Source organism: Palaemon carinicauda, chromosome 30 (assembly GCF_036898095.1).
Source record: "Palaemon carinicauda isolate YSFRI2023 chromosome 30, ASM3689809v2, whole genome shotgun sequence".
In the NCBI taxonomy this organism is placed as follows: domain Eukaryota; kingdom Metazoa; phylum Arthropoda; class Malacostraca; order Decapoda; family Palaemonidae; genus Palaemon; species Palaemon carinicauda.
The window spans coordinates 19641990-19659489 of NC_090754.1; the positions used below are offsets into that span (position 1 = coordinate 19641990).

At 32.8% G+C, this 17500-nt stretch overlaps 1 protein-coding gene across 3 annotated transcripts in view; it reads left to right on the forward strand.

Annotated features, from left to right (window-relative positions):
• Nucleotides 1-17500, forward strand: part of LOC137622917 (uncharacterized) — a 436226-nt gene that overhangs the window by 291808 nt on the left and 126918 nt on the right. For all 3 annotated transcript variants that reach the window (XM_068353479.1, XM_068353480.1, XM_068353481.1), the window contains one exon: nucleotides 14306-15139. In XM_068353479.1, coding sequence (XP_068209580.1) covers nucleotides 15097-15139 — 43 coding nt within the window. In that variant the 5' untranslated portion in view covers nucleotides 14306-15096. The remainder of the gene's footprint in view (nucleotides 1-14305; nucleotides 15140-17500) is intronic.

Genomic DNA, 17500 nt, shown 5'->3' on the forward strand with positions numbered 1-17500 from the left:
ATATCCAAACAGCTAGTCAAATAAGTAAGAATAACAAAAGACTCTGATAAAAAAAAATATAAGTATCACTAATAATGCATACAGCTATAAACAACCAAATGAAAAACAGCTGTTTTGTTACGAACAGCTGATAGTAAACTGTAGTTACAGCAGTTGTTACACATGATGTTAAGTGGGATATGACTGATATATTATTACATTATACCTTTTCCAATCTATGAAAAGGTCAACCAAATTATGCAAAAACTACCTGAAGAACTGGGAAAAAGGCATGAATTTCCTAAGCATTGTAATCAAGCCATGCAAAGCTAGAAACTATGAAATTATCTTGCATCGGCAAAAGTGATGTCACACCTCTAAATTTTGATGCGTCATTAAAATTGACAGTAAATAAAAGATGAGAAAAAGTTTTTATTAAAAACTACATTTCTTTATATGGTAAAATGAATATGAGAGTTCAAGTAACGATTGTCTCCTTTAGCAAGAACAAAAAATTATTTTGTACTGTGCCTGAATAAGTTTATTTGAAAAGCGTAGCAGCAGTCTCGATTATCTTAGAAGCATAAACATTGCAAAACACGTATATTTGCTATATTTTTATTTCATAATGTAATATTAATATGTAAATATTACATGTATTATTATTGGATATAGTTAAGTGAAACATCAGTGTTATAAAAATCTTGTTTATTTAAAAAACAGCGGTACATTTAGTTTGGTCAACGATGTAGCCCGGCTGAGAAATACATACATTAATAAATGTTTTGATTTTAATAGTTTTTCATTATGTATATATAAGGATGTGTCTAAAGTAAAAGTGAGTTTAACCTTAACAAGTTTTAAGTTTATAGAAAAAAAATAACATGGAAAATTATAGAAATTATAAAAAATATATACCATAGATTTCTGTATCTACTGCATCTCGCAGTTTTTTCAGCTATCGCCAGGGGTCCTGGAATAGAACACCCACGATAGATGAGAGATTACTATATATATATATATATATATATATATATATATATATATATATATATATATATATATATATATATATATATATAGTTAACTCGATTTCTAAAACTATATGTCTGTTATCAATTTCAGGCATGAAAACTGAGACGATTTTATCCAAAGGTATATCTTTCGGGCAGCTCCCAAGCAAGAAAGATATTCTTTATTTTTGCCTGTATGGAAAGGTATAGAATTCACACAAAATAGAAAGATGAAGAGAAAAAATAAAAGAAATGAATAACAGAAAAATGTATATAAAAGAATTGTGGTTTACAAACCATTTTTTTGTATATGCTCTCAGCGTATCTTTTTTTTTTTAACTTTTGTTCTTTTTCTTCTTTTTCGATCTTTCTTTTGTATCCCTTTATTTTCGTGAGTCTGGATAAAATCTCACCCCAGAGTGTACATGTTGTTTTATGTATCATCCAATACTTGCTGAAAGATAAAAATTAGTATTTTTTCGTTGTCTTTTTTCATAACACATCTTAGTATGGAAGTGGTTTTATACCAGATATTTTAATATATAGCCAGATTTTGATTTTCAGTGTTTTCATATGCTTATTTAGTTGAATATTTAATTAAATAAAGTAAAAAACCTAAGTTATCACCTCCAAAATAAGGAATTAAATTTTTCTCATCTAAATCTTTTGATCTTTATTGTTATTACTCTTACTATTATCATTATTATTGTAATACCAAATGGAATTTTAGTTAGGTGGTAGAGGCAAAAGGGTGTAAGATAGGAAAAAAAATAAAATGAGAAGTAAACGCTGTGGCAAGAATTCAAGAGGGAAAAATTATAACTAATTTCGATGAATTACGAATCTTTTTCGCTTTTTTTAGCCATACGCAACTCGGTTTCAGAACAATTGATATCATAACCAATGTTCAACGAAGTAAAGGAATGAATTAACTGTTTCACAAAACAAAAAAAGTTATCTAGATATCTGTGGAAACTGTAAAGACAGCTCTAAGATGCCTCTAGAATGTGAAAAGTGAAAAGAAATATTTTTAAAGGGTCTAAATAAGAGCCTAGTGCTCTATGTTGCTGTTAAGGTGTCCCCACTATTGTGGCCTCAAAGATTCGCGGCTAAATAAGCCCCACCCCCATGATGACGTCATAGCCAATCACGATGTCTCCCATGTTAGCAGTGTTCACAACACATTCCCTTACAAATTTCAAAATATATTAACTTATAATCACTTTATTTGGATGTGATGTGACTGCTCTTAACAAGGGAAACAGCATATTTGGATATGACGTCATCCGGGGGTGGGGCTTATTTCGCCTGGAATCTCTGTGGCAATTTTAGGCTCATTAAAACTATGCACAGATGATTTCCTTTCCATGGGTAGCAAAGTTTCATAGAAAACGTGCCTGGCCGACCGTGACTGTTATGTAAAAAAATGAAAACTTCTTGTGGCCTGATTGGTAACGTCTCCGCCTGGTGATCGCGAAATGTGGGTTTGAGTCCCTCTCAGACTCGTTAGTTCCTTTAGTGTCTGCAACCTTACCATCCTTGTGAGCTAAGGATGGGGGATTTGGGGGAGCCTATAGGTCTATCTACTGAGTCATCAGCAGCCATTGCCTGGCCCTCCCTCGTCCTAGCTTGGGTGGAGAGGGTTCTTGGGCGCTGATCATATGTATATATGGTCAGTTTCTAGGTGATTTTCCTGCTTGCTATGGCAATGTTAGTATCCCTTGCCTCTGCCATTCATAATCTACCTTTAAATTTGAAAAATGTTAGCCTCTCCTTATCCTATTTCCTTTTCGTCTTTTATTTCTTATTCTTAGTGATCTGAGACAAAATGTATTATTCCACTGTCTTGTGGTCGAATTCCCTTCCCTGAGAGTACACTCGAGCAAACTATTCTATCTTATTTCTCTTCCTCTTGTTATTTATTTAGGTTTTATTAGCTTAAATATGAAAGACTTATTTTAATGTTGTTAGAACCTGTACCTGTTCTTAAGATAATTTAATTCATTGCATCTCTTTTATTTTATTTATTTCCTTATATCCTTTCCTCACTGGGCTATTTTCCCTCTTGAAGCCCTTGGGCTTTTGGCATCCTGCTTTTCCAACTGGGGTTGTAGCTTAGCAAATAATAATGATAATAATAATAATAATAATAATAATAATAATAATATTCTTCTGACCTATTAGTAAACATCTCCATCTTACTTAACACATAATTTCATAGGTAACTTTTTCCTCTCCATTATAACCTTCACCATCTTCCACATCATTTCGTAAAATCTTATCAAATAATATTTATAAAATTCTCTATCTAAATCTCCATGATATTCATCCATTTCATTATATGCCCTGAGTCTCATTTATAAATACATCTACCACTGATCCCAATTGTTTCGAGATAAAATCATATGCCATCTGTCATGGGTTCATTTCTTCCTCCATGTATTTATTTATTTATCTATTTATTTAGTTATTAATTTATTTATTTCATTTATCATCCATACAATTATTCAGTGTTATCTATTCTCTCTTTCCTTTTTGAAATTTTTACAAATGAGAATTTGACTGAGAGGAAGTTTGTTTGACAAGTTTCTTCGACTAGGACGTAATTATATGAATTATTTTGATAATAATAATAATAATAATAATAATAATAATAATAATAATAATAATAATAATAATAATAATAATAATGACAACATTAACGTTATATATTAAGCAGCAAGATCCTTTTCAATCGAATAATCTCATAATCCAGCGGGATTTCATTTCAGTCTCTCCTCATCTAGATATTCATATAATTATGATGAATATTCTGCGCTTTTCGTTATATGATTAATTACGTCAGTGCACAGTATTTGTAAACTGATTTGTCTGAAAAAATATTTATTGCTTGCCTGCACATATACAGCATATATATATATATATATATATATATATATATATATATATATATATATATATATATATATATATATATATTATCAATTGCTAAGTTACAACCTTAGTTGGAAAAGCAAAATTCTATAACCCCAGGGGCTCCAACAGGGAAAATAACCCAGTGAGGAAAGGACACAAAGAAAAATATAATATTCTAAGGACAGTAACAACATTAAAATAAATCATTCCTATATAAACTATAAATACTTTAGCAAAACAAGAGGAAGAGAAATAACATAGAATAGTGTGCCCGATTGTACCCTAAAGCAAGAGAACTCTAACCCATGACAGTGGAACACCATGGTACAGAGGCTATGGCACTACCCAAGCCTAGAGAACAATGGTTTGATTTTTAAGTGTCCTCCCAGAAGAGGTGCTTACTATAGCTGAAGAGTCTCTTCTACCCTTACCAAGAGGAAAGTAGCTACTGAGCAATTGCAGTGCAGTAGTTAACCCCTTGGGTGAAAAGAACTGTTTGGTAATCTCAGTGTTGTCAGGTGTATGAGGACAGAGGAAAATGTGTAAAGAATAGGCCAGACTATTCGGTGTATGTGTATGCAAAGGGAAAGAACCGTCACCAGAGAGAAGAGTCCAATGTAGTACTGTCTGACCAATCAAAGGACCCCATAACTCTCTAGCGGTAGTATCCAACGGACAGCTGGTGCCCTGGCCAACCTACTACCTGTATATATATATATATATATATATATATATATATATATATATGTGTGTGTGTGTGTGTGTGTGTGTATGTGTGTACACACACACACACACACACATATATATATATATATATATATATATATATATATATATATATATATATATATATATACATATATATAAGTGTGTGTGTGCTTGTGTGTGTGTATATATATATATATATATATATATATATATATATATATATATATATATATATATATATATATATATATATAACTTGGTGAAAGGGTTTGTGTATCACCATAATCAACAAAGTTGTGCTAATCGGGGCCACCTATACTAGGGTGGTTTGCTGTGAACGATCAGACTGAAGTCTCCCACCATCATCAAACCATAATGGTCAACGTGGTGATGAATATTGTCCATACTCCTCTGTCCGCATCGGACAAAAAATGGGTTTATTTGTTATTTTATATGTACTGTAGGTATGTATATACAATATATCGCGGTCTAGATACACCAGGTCAGCCCACGCGCAGCTTAATTAAGGTATGAAACACCAATACTGTGACGTCACTCGCCCTGGTCTCACACACACGTGTTTAACCAAAGGAAAAAGACCGTAGCTTTAGTCAGAGTCAATACAGACTCTGGCTTTAGTTAGCTACCCATAGAGGCAACGTAAACAATAATAGTCGATGTGTCTAAATATATTTTCATTCATTCCGTCATTGATAATGGCAAGTAAATGCGCAATATTTGTCTGTTATAATACACTTGAAAAAACTAAAAGATCATATATAAAATGTCATGGTTTTTCAAAAGCAAAGTCATACATAGACCAGTGGATACATGCATATTGTTGTGCTGACAGAATTAACGTTGAGTATGCTACTGTTAGTCTGAGGTAATTTCTGTGGATTCAATGTAGTCTTGAGGTAATGATATTTGGAAGGGAATTTCGGTTTTACTAGCCTCAAATTTAAGAAAGTTGGAAGTTTAAGGAACTCTAAGGTAAAAAGCAGCAGCATCCAAGGTAATGGCCATACACTCAAGTTTAAACCCTGGTTTGCTCGATTCATTTTAACCAGAGGATTACGAAGATGACATGACGTCTCGGTTACTGGGAATAATTATATTTGCTTTGCTTTGCTTTGTTTGTGTTAAAAAGACTCTCATGGTATTAACCAAGATGTAGGGAGATCTTAGATCTTGGTATTGATCACTTACTGACACAAAGATTAAATCAAGATTGTCTCGAACATTTCTTTGCGTGTATAAGGAAAATGAATGGTCATCATGAGCACCCACATTATTATTGTCATTATTACTTGCTCAGCTACAACCCTAGTTGGAAAAGCAAGATGCTATAGGCCCAGCAGCCCCAACGGGGAAGATAGCCCAGTGAGGAAAGGAAACAAGGAAAAATAGAATATTTTAAGAATAGTAACAACATTAAAATGAATATTTCCTATATAAACTATAAAAACCTTAACTAAAACAAGCGGAAGAGAAATAAGATAGAACAGTGCCTAAGTGTAATCTCAAGCAAGAGAATTCTAACCCAAGACAGTGGAAGACCATAGTACAGAAGCAATGGCACTACCCAAGGCTATGGAACAATGGTTTGAGTTTGGAATGTTATTTCACCAGCTTTGAATTTTAAATTTCTACTAAAAAATGTTGCTTGGGAAGGAAATAAAAGTAATAAGTGAAAAGTGTATTATCAACACTGTTGAAAAATCGTATGGACCTACCAAAGATGAAGATATCACAAAAGAAAGGGGCGTAGCATTGGAAATATGTCCAACTACGCATATGTTCAGAAATTTAGATTTAATTTAGAAAAAGTTTTTTTTTTTTTTTTTTTTTTTTTTTTTTTTTTTTTTTTTTTTTTTTTTTTTGGTAAGGAAGAGAGCAAGCAAAGAAATTAAGAAAAATATAGGAGGAGTAATTGATGAATACGCTTGGTTTGATTTTGGATTATCCTTCTCCTAGAGGAGCTGCTCACCATAGCTTAAGAGTCTCTTCTACCCTTACCAAGAGGAAAGTGGCCATTGAACGATTACAGTGTAGTTGTTAATCCCTTGGGTGAAGAAGAAATGTTTGGTAATCTCAGTGTTGTCAGGTGTATGAGGACCGAGGATAACATGTAAAGAATGGGCTAGACTAATTGTGTATGTGTAGGTAATGGGAATGTGAGCCGTGACGAGAGTGATCCAATGTAGTACTGTGTGGTCAGACAAAGGACTCAACAACTCTCTAGCAGTAGTGTCTTAACGGGTGGCTGTTGCCGTAGTGAGACTACTACCTATCATTGCCACTTATATTAGTGACACTTTATTCACATTCAAAATTTTATCAACATGTACCATAGAAATAAAAGTAGACTCGCTCATTTGAAAATACTTCTATGCATTTAGTTCTAACTAAGCAATTAAAACTACAAATTGTTAATAACATATGGTGCTTTTCTTTACACATTATAGGCTTGTGATTTCATAGTAGCTTAGTGTAGGATCTTTCACCGCGCCATATTTAAAAAGATTTAAGGGGAAATCAAACTGAGAGAGAGAGAGAGAGAGAGAGAGAGAGAGAGAGAGAGAGAGAGAGAGAGAGAGAGAGAGAGAGAGAGAGAGAGGACTACTTTCTCATAAAATGAGGGGAGATGTCGATTGTCTGAGTGATAGGATACCACAAACTAGCGTGACAACAAGTTTGGCCATTGACAATCAAAGAAACATGCAGCAATAGACTTAACGCTTTCAGAATAGACGCACATAATATAAAAGAACCTGTTGAACGTACCCAAGTGTTTAATCATGAAAGAAATAAACAGTTTGAATAAATTACAAAGCAACGAATAAATAATTAAAACCCACAAAGAACCATAGTGGTTTCAGCAGGAAGTTTGGGGAGTGGCTGGACAGGGGGATGAGGGGTGTGTCTACTACAGGGTGTCCAGTACAGGGTGTTGCATCTTCGTTCAAACAGATTTTAGTTTTCAATATATGGAGAAGAGGGACTCATTTGTCGTTGGTTGCGATCATTAATTATTCAGGAGGTAGAAAGTGAGATTCAGCGACAAAAAGGGTGGGGAATTGGCACGAAATAAGTCACCCGGGCAATGAACAAAGGGAAACGGGAGAGTAATAGATGGAGAGTAATGAATTAGAGAAGGGAAAGGGAATAAGAAAGAGGGAAGACAAAAAAATACAAGATGGAGGAGTGGGACATACACATGAATTATTCATGGATTGTATTTCAACCTCGGATTAGTCTCTTCTAGTACCCTGGCCGATTCACTGCTGGGAATGGATCGTCTCGAGACGACGAGTTTTCTACGCGTAGTAATCTTGTAAGAGGGTTGCCATGTAGGAAATATTTTTGGTTTTGAGACATTCTTCTGAAGTCATGTGAATATTTCCCAACATCCATTATTGGGTTGGGAGATTATAAGATTTAAATCCGGGACACTAAAATTTATGTAAATGTCATGGCGGACGCCTTTGTGCCGCTAGCTGTACTCACTTTTTAGCCTTCTTCTTCTTCTATACCCCCTCTCCCGTTTCTTTTCTTCTATGTTGCTGTTCGACATCTTGAGTTTTATTTCATACTTCGACTGCAGGGTTTTCATCTAGTTGCACAGGGTACCGAATAGCCTACCAGGCCTCAGTGCCGAGCTCTATGGTCCAAATGCATAAATTAGAACCAATCTATTTATTGAAATAGAATCCCAATCAAACAGTTTTATAAAGCCGTTCAACTCCTGTAAGGCCCGAAATATATATATATATATATATATATATATATATATATATATATATATATATATATATATATATATATACATATATGAATTACTCCCTAATAATGCTTTACAGAATTCGTCAACATGGTAAGATATTTTTTTTCATTAAAAAAAGGAAAATAACTTGAGAACTTCAGGGTATTAAAAGAAAAAAAGGAAACATTTGTATTGCATTTGATCGTAAGGTATAAATTATAAATATCTACCCGAGCCACTAGGGGTAACACCGCTCACCAGGCTATGACTACTCCTCTCCCCCCTACACGATGGACCGGGAGAGACCGAGAAGTAATATGCCAGACAAATGCTCTATGAAGTATAAAAAGCTTGGTCAAGATATTGAGAGAGCAACTGAAAATAAGTTAACTCATAAGGAGGAAATAATATAACTGAAGTTTCTTTTATTGTAGTTTATCCTAATCTGCAAGTTTTAAGACTGGATATAGAAGCAAATAAAAACTATAATAAATCAGCTAGTTCCACTTGTTATTGTTTTAAAGGGTCAAGTTCGTGTGCTTATGTTCATTTTGAAGTTCAAAGTTCAAAGGATTTTATTGTTGGCATAGATGTTCAATACTATAATGATGGTGATGACTATAATTAATATTATAGTTGTGGGTGATCCTCGTTGATATTATTATTATTATTATTATTATTATTATTATTATTATTATTATTATTATTATCATCATTGTTGTTGTTGTTGTTATTATTTTTATTATTATTATTATTATTAATATTATCATCATCATCATCATCATCATCATTATTATTATTATTATTATTATTATTATTGTTGTTGTACCCGAGCCGTCAAAAATGACGTCTAAATATTTAGAAAGATATACACTTACGCACACACAGATTCAACCCTTCCCACCCCTCCCCCTTTCCTAACTACAACCCGCTTGATCGACAATTTGTGGGAGACTTTGGTTTCTGATTGTACCTCTCAGAGTACCCTCTCTCACCAGGGTATGACTATTCACACTCCACTGAGTGTGACATTAATGAAGTCTATATATATGTATATATATATATATATATATATATATATATATATATATATATATATATGTATATATATATATATATATATATAAATTTTTATATATATACACACATATATATATACTGTATATATATATATATATATATATATATATATATATATATATATATATGTATATATGTATATATATATATATATATATATATATATATATATATATATATATACAGTATATATATATGTATATATATACATATATATATGTATATATATATATATATATATATATATATATATATATATATATATATAAATATAGTCAGGCACTTGGTCTTTATTATATAGGGGAAATTATTATTATTATTATTATTATTATTATTATTATTGTTATTATTATTATTATTATCATTATTACTATTATTACCATAATAATAATAATAATAATAATAATAATAATAATTATTATTATTATTAATATTCAATCTACAACCCTAGTTAGCAAAGTAAAATGTTATTATTAGCCAAGGGCTCCAACAAGGAAAGTAGCACTGTGAGGAAAGAAAATAAGGATATAAGAAAATAAACTTTATATGAGAAGTAATAGAAAAATATAAGATATTTCAAGATCAATAACAATGTTAGAATACTTTAAATCTGTGATTATATAAACTATAAAAAGAAAGTTATGTCAACCTATTAGACAGAAAATCTTTTGCAACCAGTTTGAAATTTTAAAGTATATATATATCTATATAAAATTCTGATTCAAGACAAAATAGCAGATCATTGAATATCGAAACGTTAAGAAATAATTGAATAATAAGAGAAAATAATGTTAGAATACCAATGTATTTATTTCTAAGACCGCGAACCGAAAGACAGAAAGATGGGTTCTTTTAAGTTGAACAGAGCCTTGGTTAATAGATCTAGGGCTGGTGGGTCTTGGAGTAGGGTTGGTTAAGACCAGGTGGTAGGTAAAACTAAGGATATAAAAAGAGAAATGTATATTCACTCGGCCATGACGCCAGCCAGCTAGAGATGGGGGAATCCGGGTCATAAAAGTGGCACTATTTCTCTTTTGAAGAGATTGGTGCCATTAAAGTGACTTGAGCTATGGGCTCTTCTTCTTCACTATATGACAAGTTATAACTCCAGGACACATCCCTCAGCAAAGACGCTTGCAAAACCCCCACAAAAGCTGGGTTTCGCACGAGTGGGTCTCCTCGTAAAGGTTCCTCGGTTTAAATTCGTGTTGTTCATTGGCGTAATTTGATAATAATAATAATAATAACAACTATTTTGAATTATATTAATAAAACTACTACTACTACTACTTCTACTACTACTACTACTACTACTACTACTACTACTGATAATAATAATAATAATAATAATAATAATAATAATAATGAAAATAATAATAATAATTGTACCAATTAACACTGTCATTATCATCGGTATTGATATGCTCTGGTTAGGTATATATATATATAATATATATATATATATATATATATATATATATATATATATATATATATATATATATATATATATATATATATATATATATAGATTATAATTTTGTACATTAAGATTTTCATATTCATGTAAACCATACATTATATTCCTCTTAATATCTAGATTATCTCTATCTCGGGATCAGAGACCCAAGGGGAAAAACTAAGTTTTGTATTCATCTGCAAATCTAAATGTAAAAATATGGTTTAGTTGTTTAGCGTTTGAACCCCCACTCTCTCTCTCTCTCTCTCTCTCTCTCTCTCTCTCTCTCTCTCTCTCTCTCTCTCTCTCTGTATATATATATATATATATATATATATATATATATATATATATATATATATATGTGTGTGTGTGTGTGTGGGTGTGGGTGTGTTACGTGAGTATTTGATTGTATGCATACACATATTCTATGTTGGTTTATTAAACTCGCATTTAAATCACCCAAATAATAATAATAATAATAATAATAATAATAATAATAATAATAATAATAATAATAATAATAATAATAATAATAATAATTTTGTTAGAACCTCCTGATCAATGCAAATCTTCATCTAAAAGATGACTGAATTTAAGCAGTAACCTTTGAAAGTGAAAGATGATGCACTACAGTGTAGGCTGCCATCTTGATTTTCTGCTTAATGGCCGGTGAAAGTGAGCGATGATCCAGTACAGGCGCCATCTTTCACCTTCTCATCTTGTAATCTTCTGCTGAGTTCTGAAAGTGACAGGAGGTTTCTGCTTTATCTAAGGCCGGAGCTACTTTTTTTTTTTTTTTTCTTTTTTTTTTTGAAGGAAAAAGGATGTTGACTGTTCTTCTTTTCATTCCGGTGTTTGGCAAAAGAATGGTGAAAAGATGAGAGAAATTGGCCTACTTGCTGAATAGGAATTATCAAAACATTATCTTACTAGTATTATATATCACCCGAGGCAAACCACGTCTTTGTTGTTAATGAACTGTTAGAATATTAGACAAGCCGCTGAGATAAATCGTATTATTTTAACAAATAAAACAACAAAATCATCTTGCTGATGAATTTACTGAGGTAATTCCGTTATTTGTTGCCTTAAAAATGTAAAAATATGTTACAGAAAACGTCCCTGATTCGATGAACTGAATTTTTTTCTGGACGAGCTTGAGTTGATGAACGATTGAGCGTCCAGAAAGTCATCAGAGAGAGGCTCTTAAAGATCATTCTAGCTAAGATACTCGTCTCTCTCTCTCTCTCTCTCTCTCTCTCTCTCTCTCTCTGTGAGGCAGAGGAGACGTAAGGTTTAATTAAGCTTACGTTAGGTGGCAAGGGCTTTGTTAACAACAGAGCAACCTAGAAACTCACTATGAAAGCTATATGACCCAAGGGCCAGTCCAGAAAGGGCTGTTGTGTAAATCATTCGGTACTGGAATCACACTCTCTCTCTCTCTCTCTCTCTCTCTCTCTCTCTCTCTCTCTCTCTCTCTCTCTCTTGTGTATTATATAAACGGATATACTCCTCACCTCTACATCGAAATTCTTCTAATTTCTTTACATGCTTCTTAATACTTAAAAGTTTCTTTTATTGCATTCATCTTTTCGTATGTCTTTGTCATTTGTAAAATAATTCTATCTGTTAAAGGCAAATAAATATAAACAAAAAGCTCCCGAGTTAACCAATAAAATCCATAATTTTAGATATTTAATTCTTTCCAGATATACTGTACTTCTCTTAGAAGACTCCAGTTTATACAAATATGTCAGGCAACCAGTCCCCTTGACAGTTATTGGTTGGCGTCTGAATCAGAGGGTCTTAGATTTCCTTCTAAGATCACCTTTCCACAAGAGACGAAATATTTTCTGCGCATGTAAACTCTCATCACGGAAAGTTTTCAATCCTGTAGATGAGATTTTCCTTCAGTATATGCGCCAGGATCGATGGATTTTACTTAAAGAAATTTTGTTTTCGATTGGAAATCTTAGAGCAGTAAAAGGGCGTTAAATTGAAAATATTTGCGTGGAAAGTTTACTTCAGTTATTATTTTTTTTAGTCTCTGAGCCAGAACTAATGGAATAGGACGCCTGTTGCATTTTTTTTCGAGGACGGTTCACAAGAAAAAGAAAAGGAAAAGTAAGAGAAAATGGAGGGGGTAGTTGGTGGAAAGAAAAACAAATTTTGCCGTTTCTAGTTCACTATAAGACAAATGATTCAGACATGTCAATTCATTATTATTATTATTATTATTATTATTATTATTATTATTATTATTATTATTATTATTACTTGCTAAGCTACAACCCTAGTTGGAAAGGCAGGATGCTATAAGCCTATGTGCTCCACCAGGGAAAAATAGCCCACTGAGGGAAGGAAATATAGAAATAGATAAACTACTAGAGAAGTAATGAACAATATAAGATATTTTAAGAACAGCAACAACATAAAATTAGACCTTTCATAAATAAACTAGTTGGGGGGATGAAGAACAAACGCAACCGTTTCTAGTCCACTGCAGGACGAAGGCCTTAGACATGTAGGTCTGAATTAAAATAATAATAAATTAACATTTACAAGACGATGGATGAAAAATTGTCCTTAAACTTTTTTTTCTTTTTTTCTTTTTATTTTCTTTTTGTGGCGAGCTTTGGATTTATTTAAATATTCTGTATATATTTGACTTTCTCTCAAACCATGAATGTGTTGAGACAAATTTTCTCGAAAGATGGAATTTTGAGAGCAGATGGTCCTAGATATATATGCATATTTGAATGAGTCAACTTTATAAATTCAGATAAATACAGTAGCCTATATAGCCCACAAAGACGTTAACCTCTCTCTCTCTCTCTCTCTCTCTCTCTCTCTCTCTCTCTCTCTCTCTCTCTCTCTCTCTCTCTTTGTAGGTTGGTTTGTAGAGCATCTTTAATCAAGATATTGGTGGACGGTCACCCGTCTAAGTACCGACCCTATATGAAAATCATACTTGAATAAGTAGAGGAATTTATTCTATTTGATCTTTTTTTTTTTTTTGTCTAATAATTCATTTATATATTTGTAACTGATCTGATATTTTTTTCTTTTCGCTGCTGATTGATTTATTCCTAATTTTCCATATTTTCCTTCCTCTGTATTGTTACTTTTAGTTTTCATATAACTAGTTTTGATGTTTTGGTAAATAAGCTTACCCAATGTGTATTGTAACATTCTCAATGATGATGGCAGTAGTGCAGCAATTGTTGCAACAATCTTAACCCAAAAAGCTAGGTATTGTACAATGATAGAAAAATACCCTAAATTGTTCATACATTTTACCCTTATCCTATTTTATTGTGATTTGATTAAATTCACTCGTATTTCATAGAATTATTATATCCTTTTTTTTCTCCTCCACAGATTCCTGTTTCAAGTTCAGAAAAGAAGTGTGTGAAAGTAAACGACATTAGTTACCTATGTTTATATATTGTGGTAAGAAAATCAAGTTTAGAAAACTAATATAATAAAGTTTGAAAAAAAGAGAAAGTCAACGCTAGTGAATGTTATCATGTTTCCATAGAAAAACGGTAGAATGAAAGCCATTTTATAAATCTGTGAAGAAAAGAGTTAATTCATATTAATACGACGGAAGTAGCGCTTTTGAAACAGATTAATTGATTGATTGATTTGAGGTTTTCTGGCATCCCAACATCTAAGGTCATTGGCGCCGAAAAAGAAGAAACACAAAACCGATGTTCCACCATTATGAAAAAGGTTCTCCTGGAATTTGGAAGCGATAATTGGATCCCTTAACTACTGGGCATCTTCATGGAACCAGCATGAGAATCCTAGAGAGAGAAAGAGGGAGAGAGGGGCAGAGAAAGAGTGACGCGAGAGAGAGTGAAACCTACACGAGCCAAGACTTAAGCATCGGTTGCAATGTGTTCGAACTAGAGCAGCACCAACAGCAGTGTTTGTTTTCCCATAGTTGTTGAAACTTGGTGGGGGGCGCTCTCTCTTGAGAGCCCGTTGAAGGCGCGTTTCTGATCTGGAGTGCCTGCCTCTCCCTGTCTGTCTCTCTCTCTCTCCCTATCTCTCTCTCTTGTCTCTCCCAGAGACCGAGAAAGATCAAACAGAAGAGATACAGAGAAAACGATTACAAGCTAAGAAGGAAATCTGGTTCGTTTTTCATCCCTGGGACGCCGACGATTATGTATTCAATTTTGTCACTTGTCATGTTTCTGGGGATTATAGGTAAGTCCTTTATCGTTTCAAATCAGTATTTTAGATTAGTTCAATGGTTCTATCACCAACACAATGAGCTAGATATTATCGGGTTCAAACCCTCATACGCTCGATAACATCTTTCAATTATGAATGAATAGACATAGCTCTTCTATTTTCGTTATAAAATGCTGTGGATTATAATTTAATTGGAATTAATAAGCCAATGTTTTCTGATGTGAATTTTATATTTTTCATCAACTTTTATCATTAGTTTTAACTGAATTTGACTGATAATGCTTTAGGCATTAAATATTTTCTACATAACTGATGAATTTCAGCTTTTATTACTTGCCGGGGTGAACGATTAATGCTAGTCTTACGAATATTCATCAACAATATGATGTATATTCTAAAGCTAAAGCGCTGGATACTACACATTTTCTCTAATTTCTAACAGAATATTTTCACGACGGATCGTTATCACATCTTTATTCATTAATTCTTTCATTCGCTTATTCTTTCGTTCAATCATACATTTACTTGATTATCTCTCCATTCATTTATCTTTTTGTTCATTTGTCCATATTTTCTATCGTTCTTCAGTTCAATTCTTCATTTCCTCATCCATCTTCTTCTTTCGTTCAACCATCATTTTGCTCATAAATTCTTTTATTCTATCATGCCATGCTTTCTAGATTAGTCTTATGTTTATTCATCCTTTAGATCCTTCATCTTTTTGTTCATTCATCCTTTCAATCAATAATCCCCTAGCTCACAAATCCTTTCGATTATTCATAACTTTGTTTACTGATCCTTTCAATTATCCATAACTTTGTTCACTCATCATTTCGATTATTCATAACTTTGTTCACTCACCATTTCGACCATTCATAGCTTTGTTTACTGATCCTTTCGATTATTCATAACGTTTTTCCCTGATCCTTTCGATTATTCATAACTGTGTTCACTCATCATTTCGATTATTCATAATTTGTTCACTGATTACTTCGATTATTCACAACTTTGTTCACTTATCCTTTCGATTATTCATTACTTTGTTCACTGATACTTCCGATTATGCATAACTTTGTTCACTCATCATTTCGAATATGTATAGCTTTGTTCACTGATCCCTTCGAGTATTCATAATTTTGCTCACTGATCCTTTCGATTATTCATCCCTCTGCTAACTCACCCCTTATCAATGATCCCTTTGCTAACTCCCCCCATGTCAATCATCCCTCTGTTTACTCATTTATTTGATCAATTGTCCCTTTGCTTACCCATCCTTTTCATCGTTCATCTCCTTGCTTGCTCATACATTCGATAAATCATCCCATTACTTACTCATCTTTGTGATCATTCATCCAATTCTTCACTCATTTTATCGATCAATCAGCCCATTGCTCACTTAACCTTTCGATTATTGATCACTTTGCTCACTATTTTTCGAAATCATTCATCCCTTGTCTCATTCATCCCCTCTTATTTTCTGTCAATGATCCCTTCGCTTATTCAGCCCTTGCTCACTCATCCTTATGATTATTCATCCATTTTCTCATTCATCACTTTGATCAATCATCTATTTGCCACTCATAATTTCGATCATTCACTTATTTGTTCACCCATCCTATCAATCAATCTTCCGTTTGCTCACCCTTTATTGTAATTAATCAGCCCTTTGTTCACTCATACTTTCTATCCTCAACACTTCGCTGACTTATCCTTACAATCATTCATCCCTTTGTTAGCTCGTCCTTGTGATCAACCATCTCTCTGCTGACTATTCATTTTGATCAAATATCATTTGGTTTACTCCCCCTATTAATTAATCAACTATTTGCTTACTCATTCTTTCTATTGTTCATCCCTTTTGCTTACTCATCCTTGCTATCATTCCATCCCTTATCCTTGTAATTAATCAACCCGTAGTTCACTCATTTTTTTGATTATTCATACCCTTGCTTACTCATATTTTTCTGCCACTAAAACACTTTCTCACTCATCGTTGATATGTATCCCTTTTCTCTCATCATTTCAACCATTCATCACTTTTCTCACTCATGCTTTTGATGAATCATCCCTTTGCATACTCATCTTTCAATAACTCATCCCATTGTTCACCCATCATTTCGATCAATTATCCCTTTGCTCAAACATTCTTGCGATCATTCATCCCTTTGTTCACGCATCCTCACGATCACTTATCCCAGTGTTCACTCATAATTGCAATCGTTCATCCATTTGTTCACTCATGATTTCTATCAACCATCGTTTTTCTCACTGATCTCTCTGATTATTCATCTTTTGCTCACTCATCCATTTGATCATTCACCCCTTCGATAACTCATCCTTTTAATCAATAATTTCCTTGCTCTCTCATCTTTA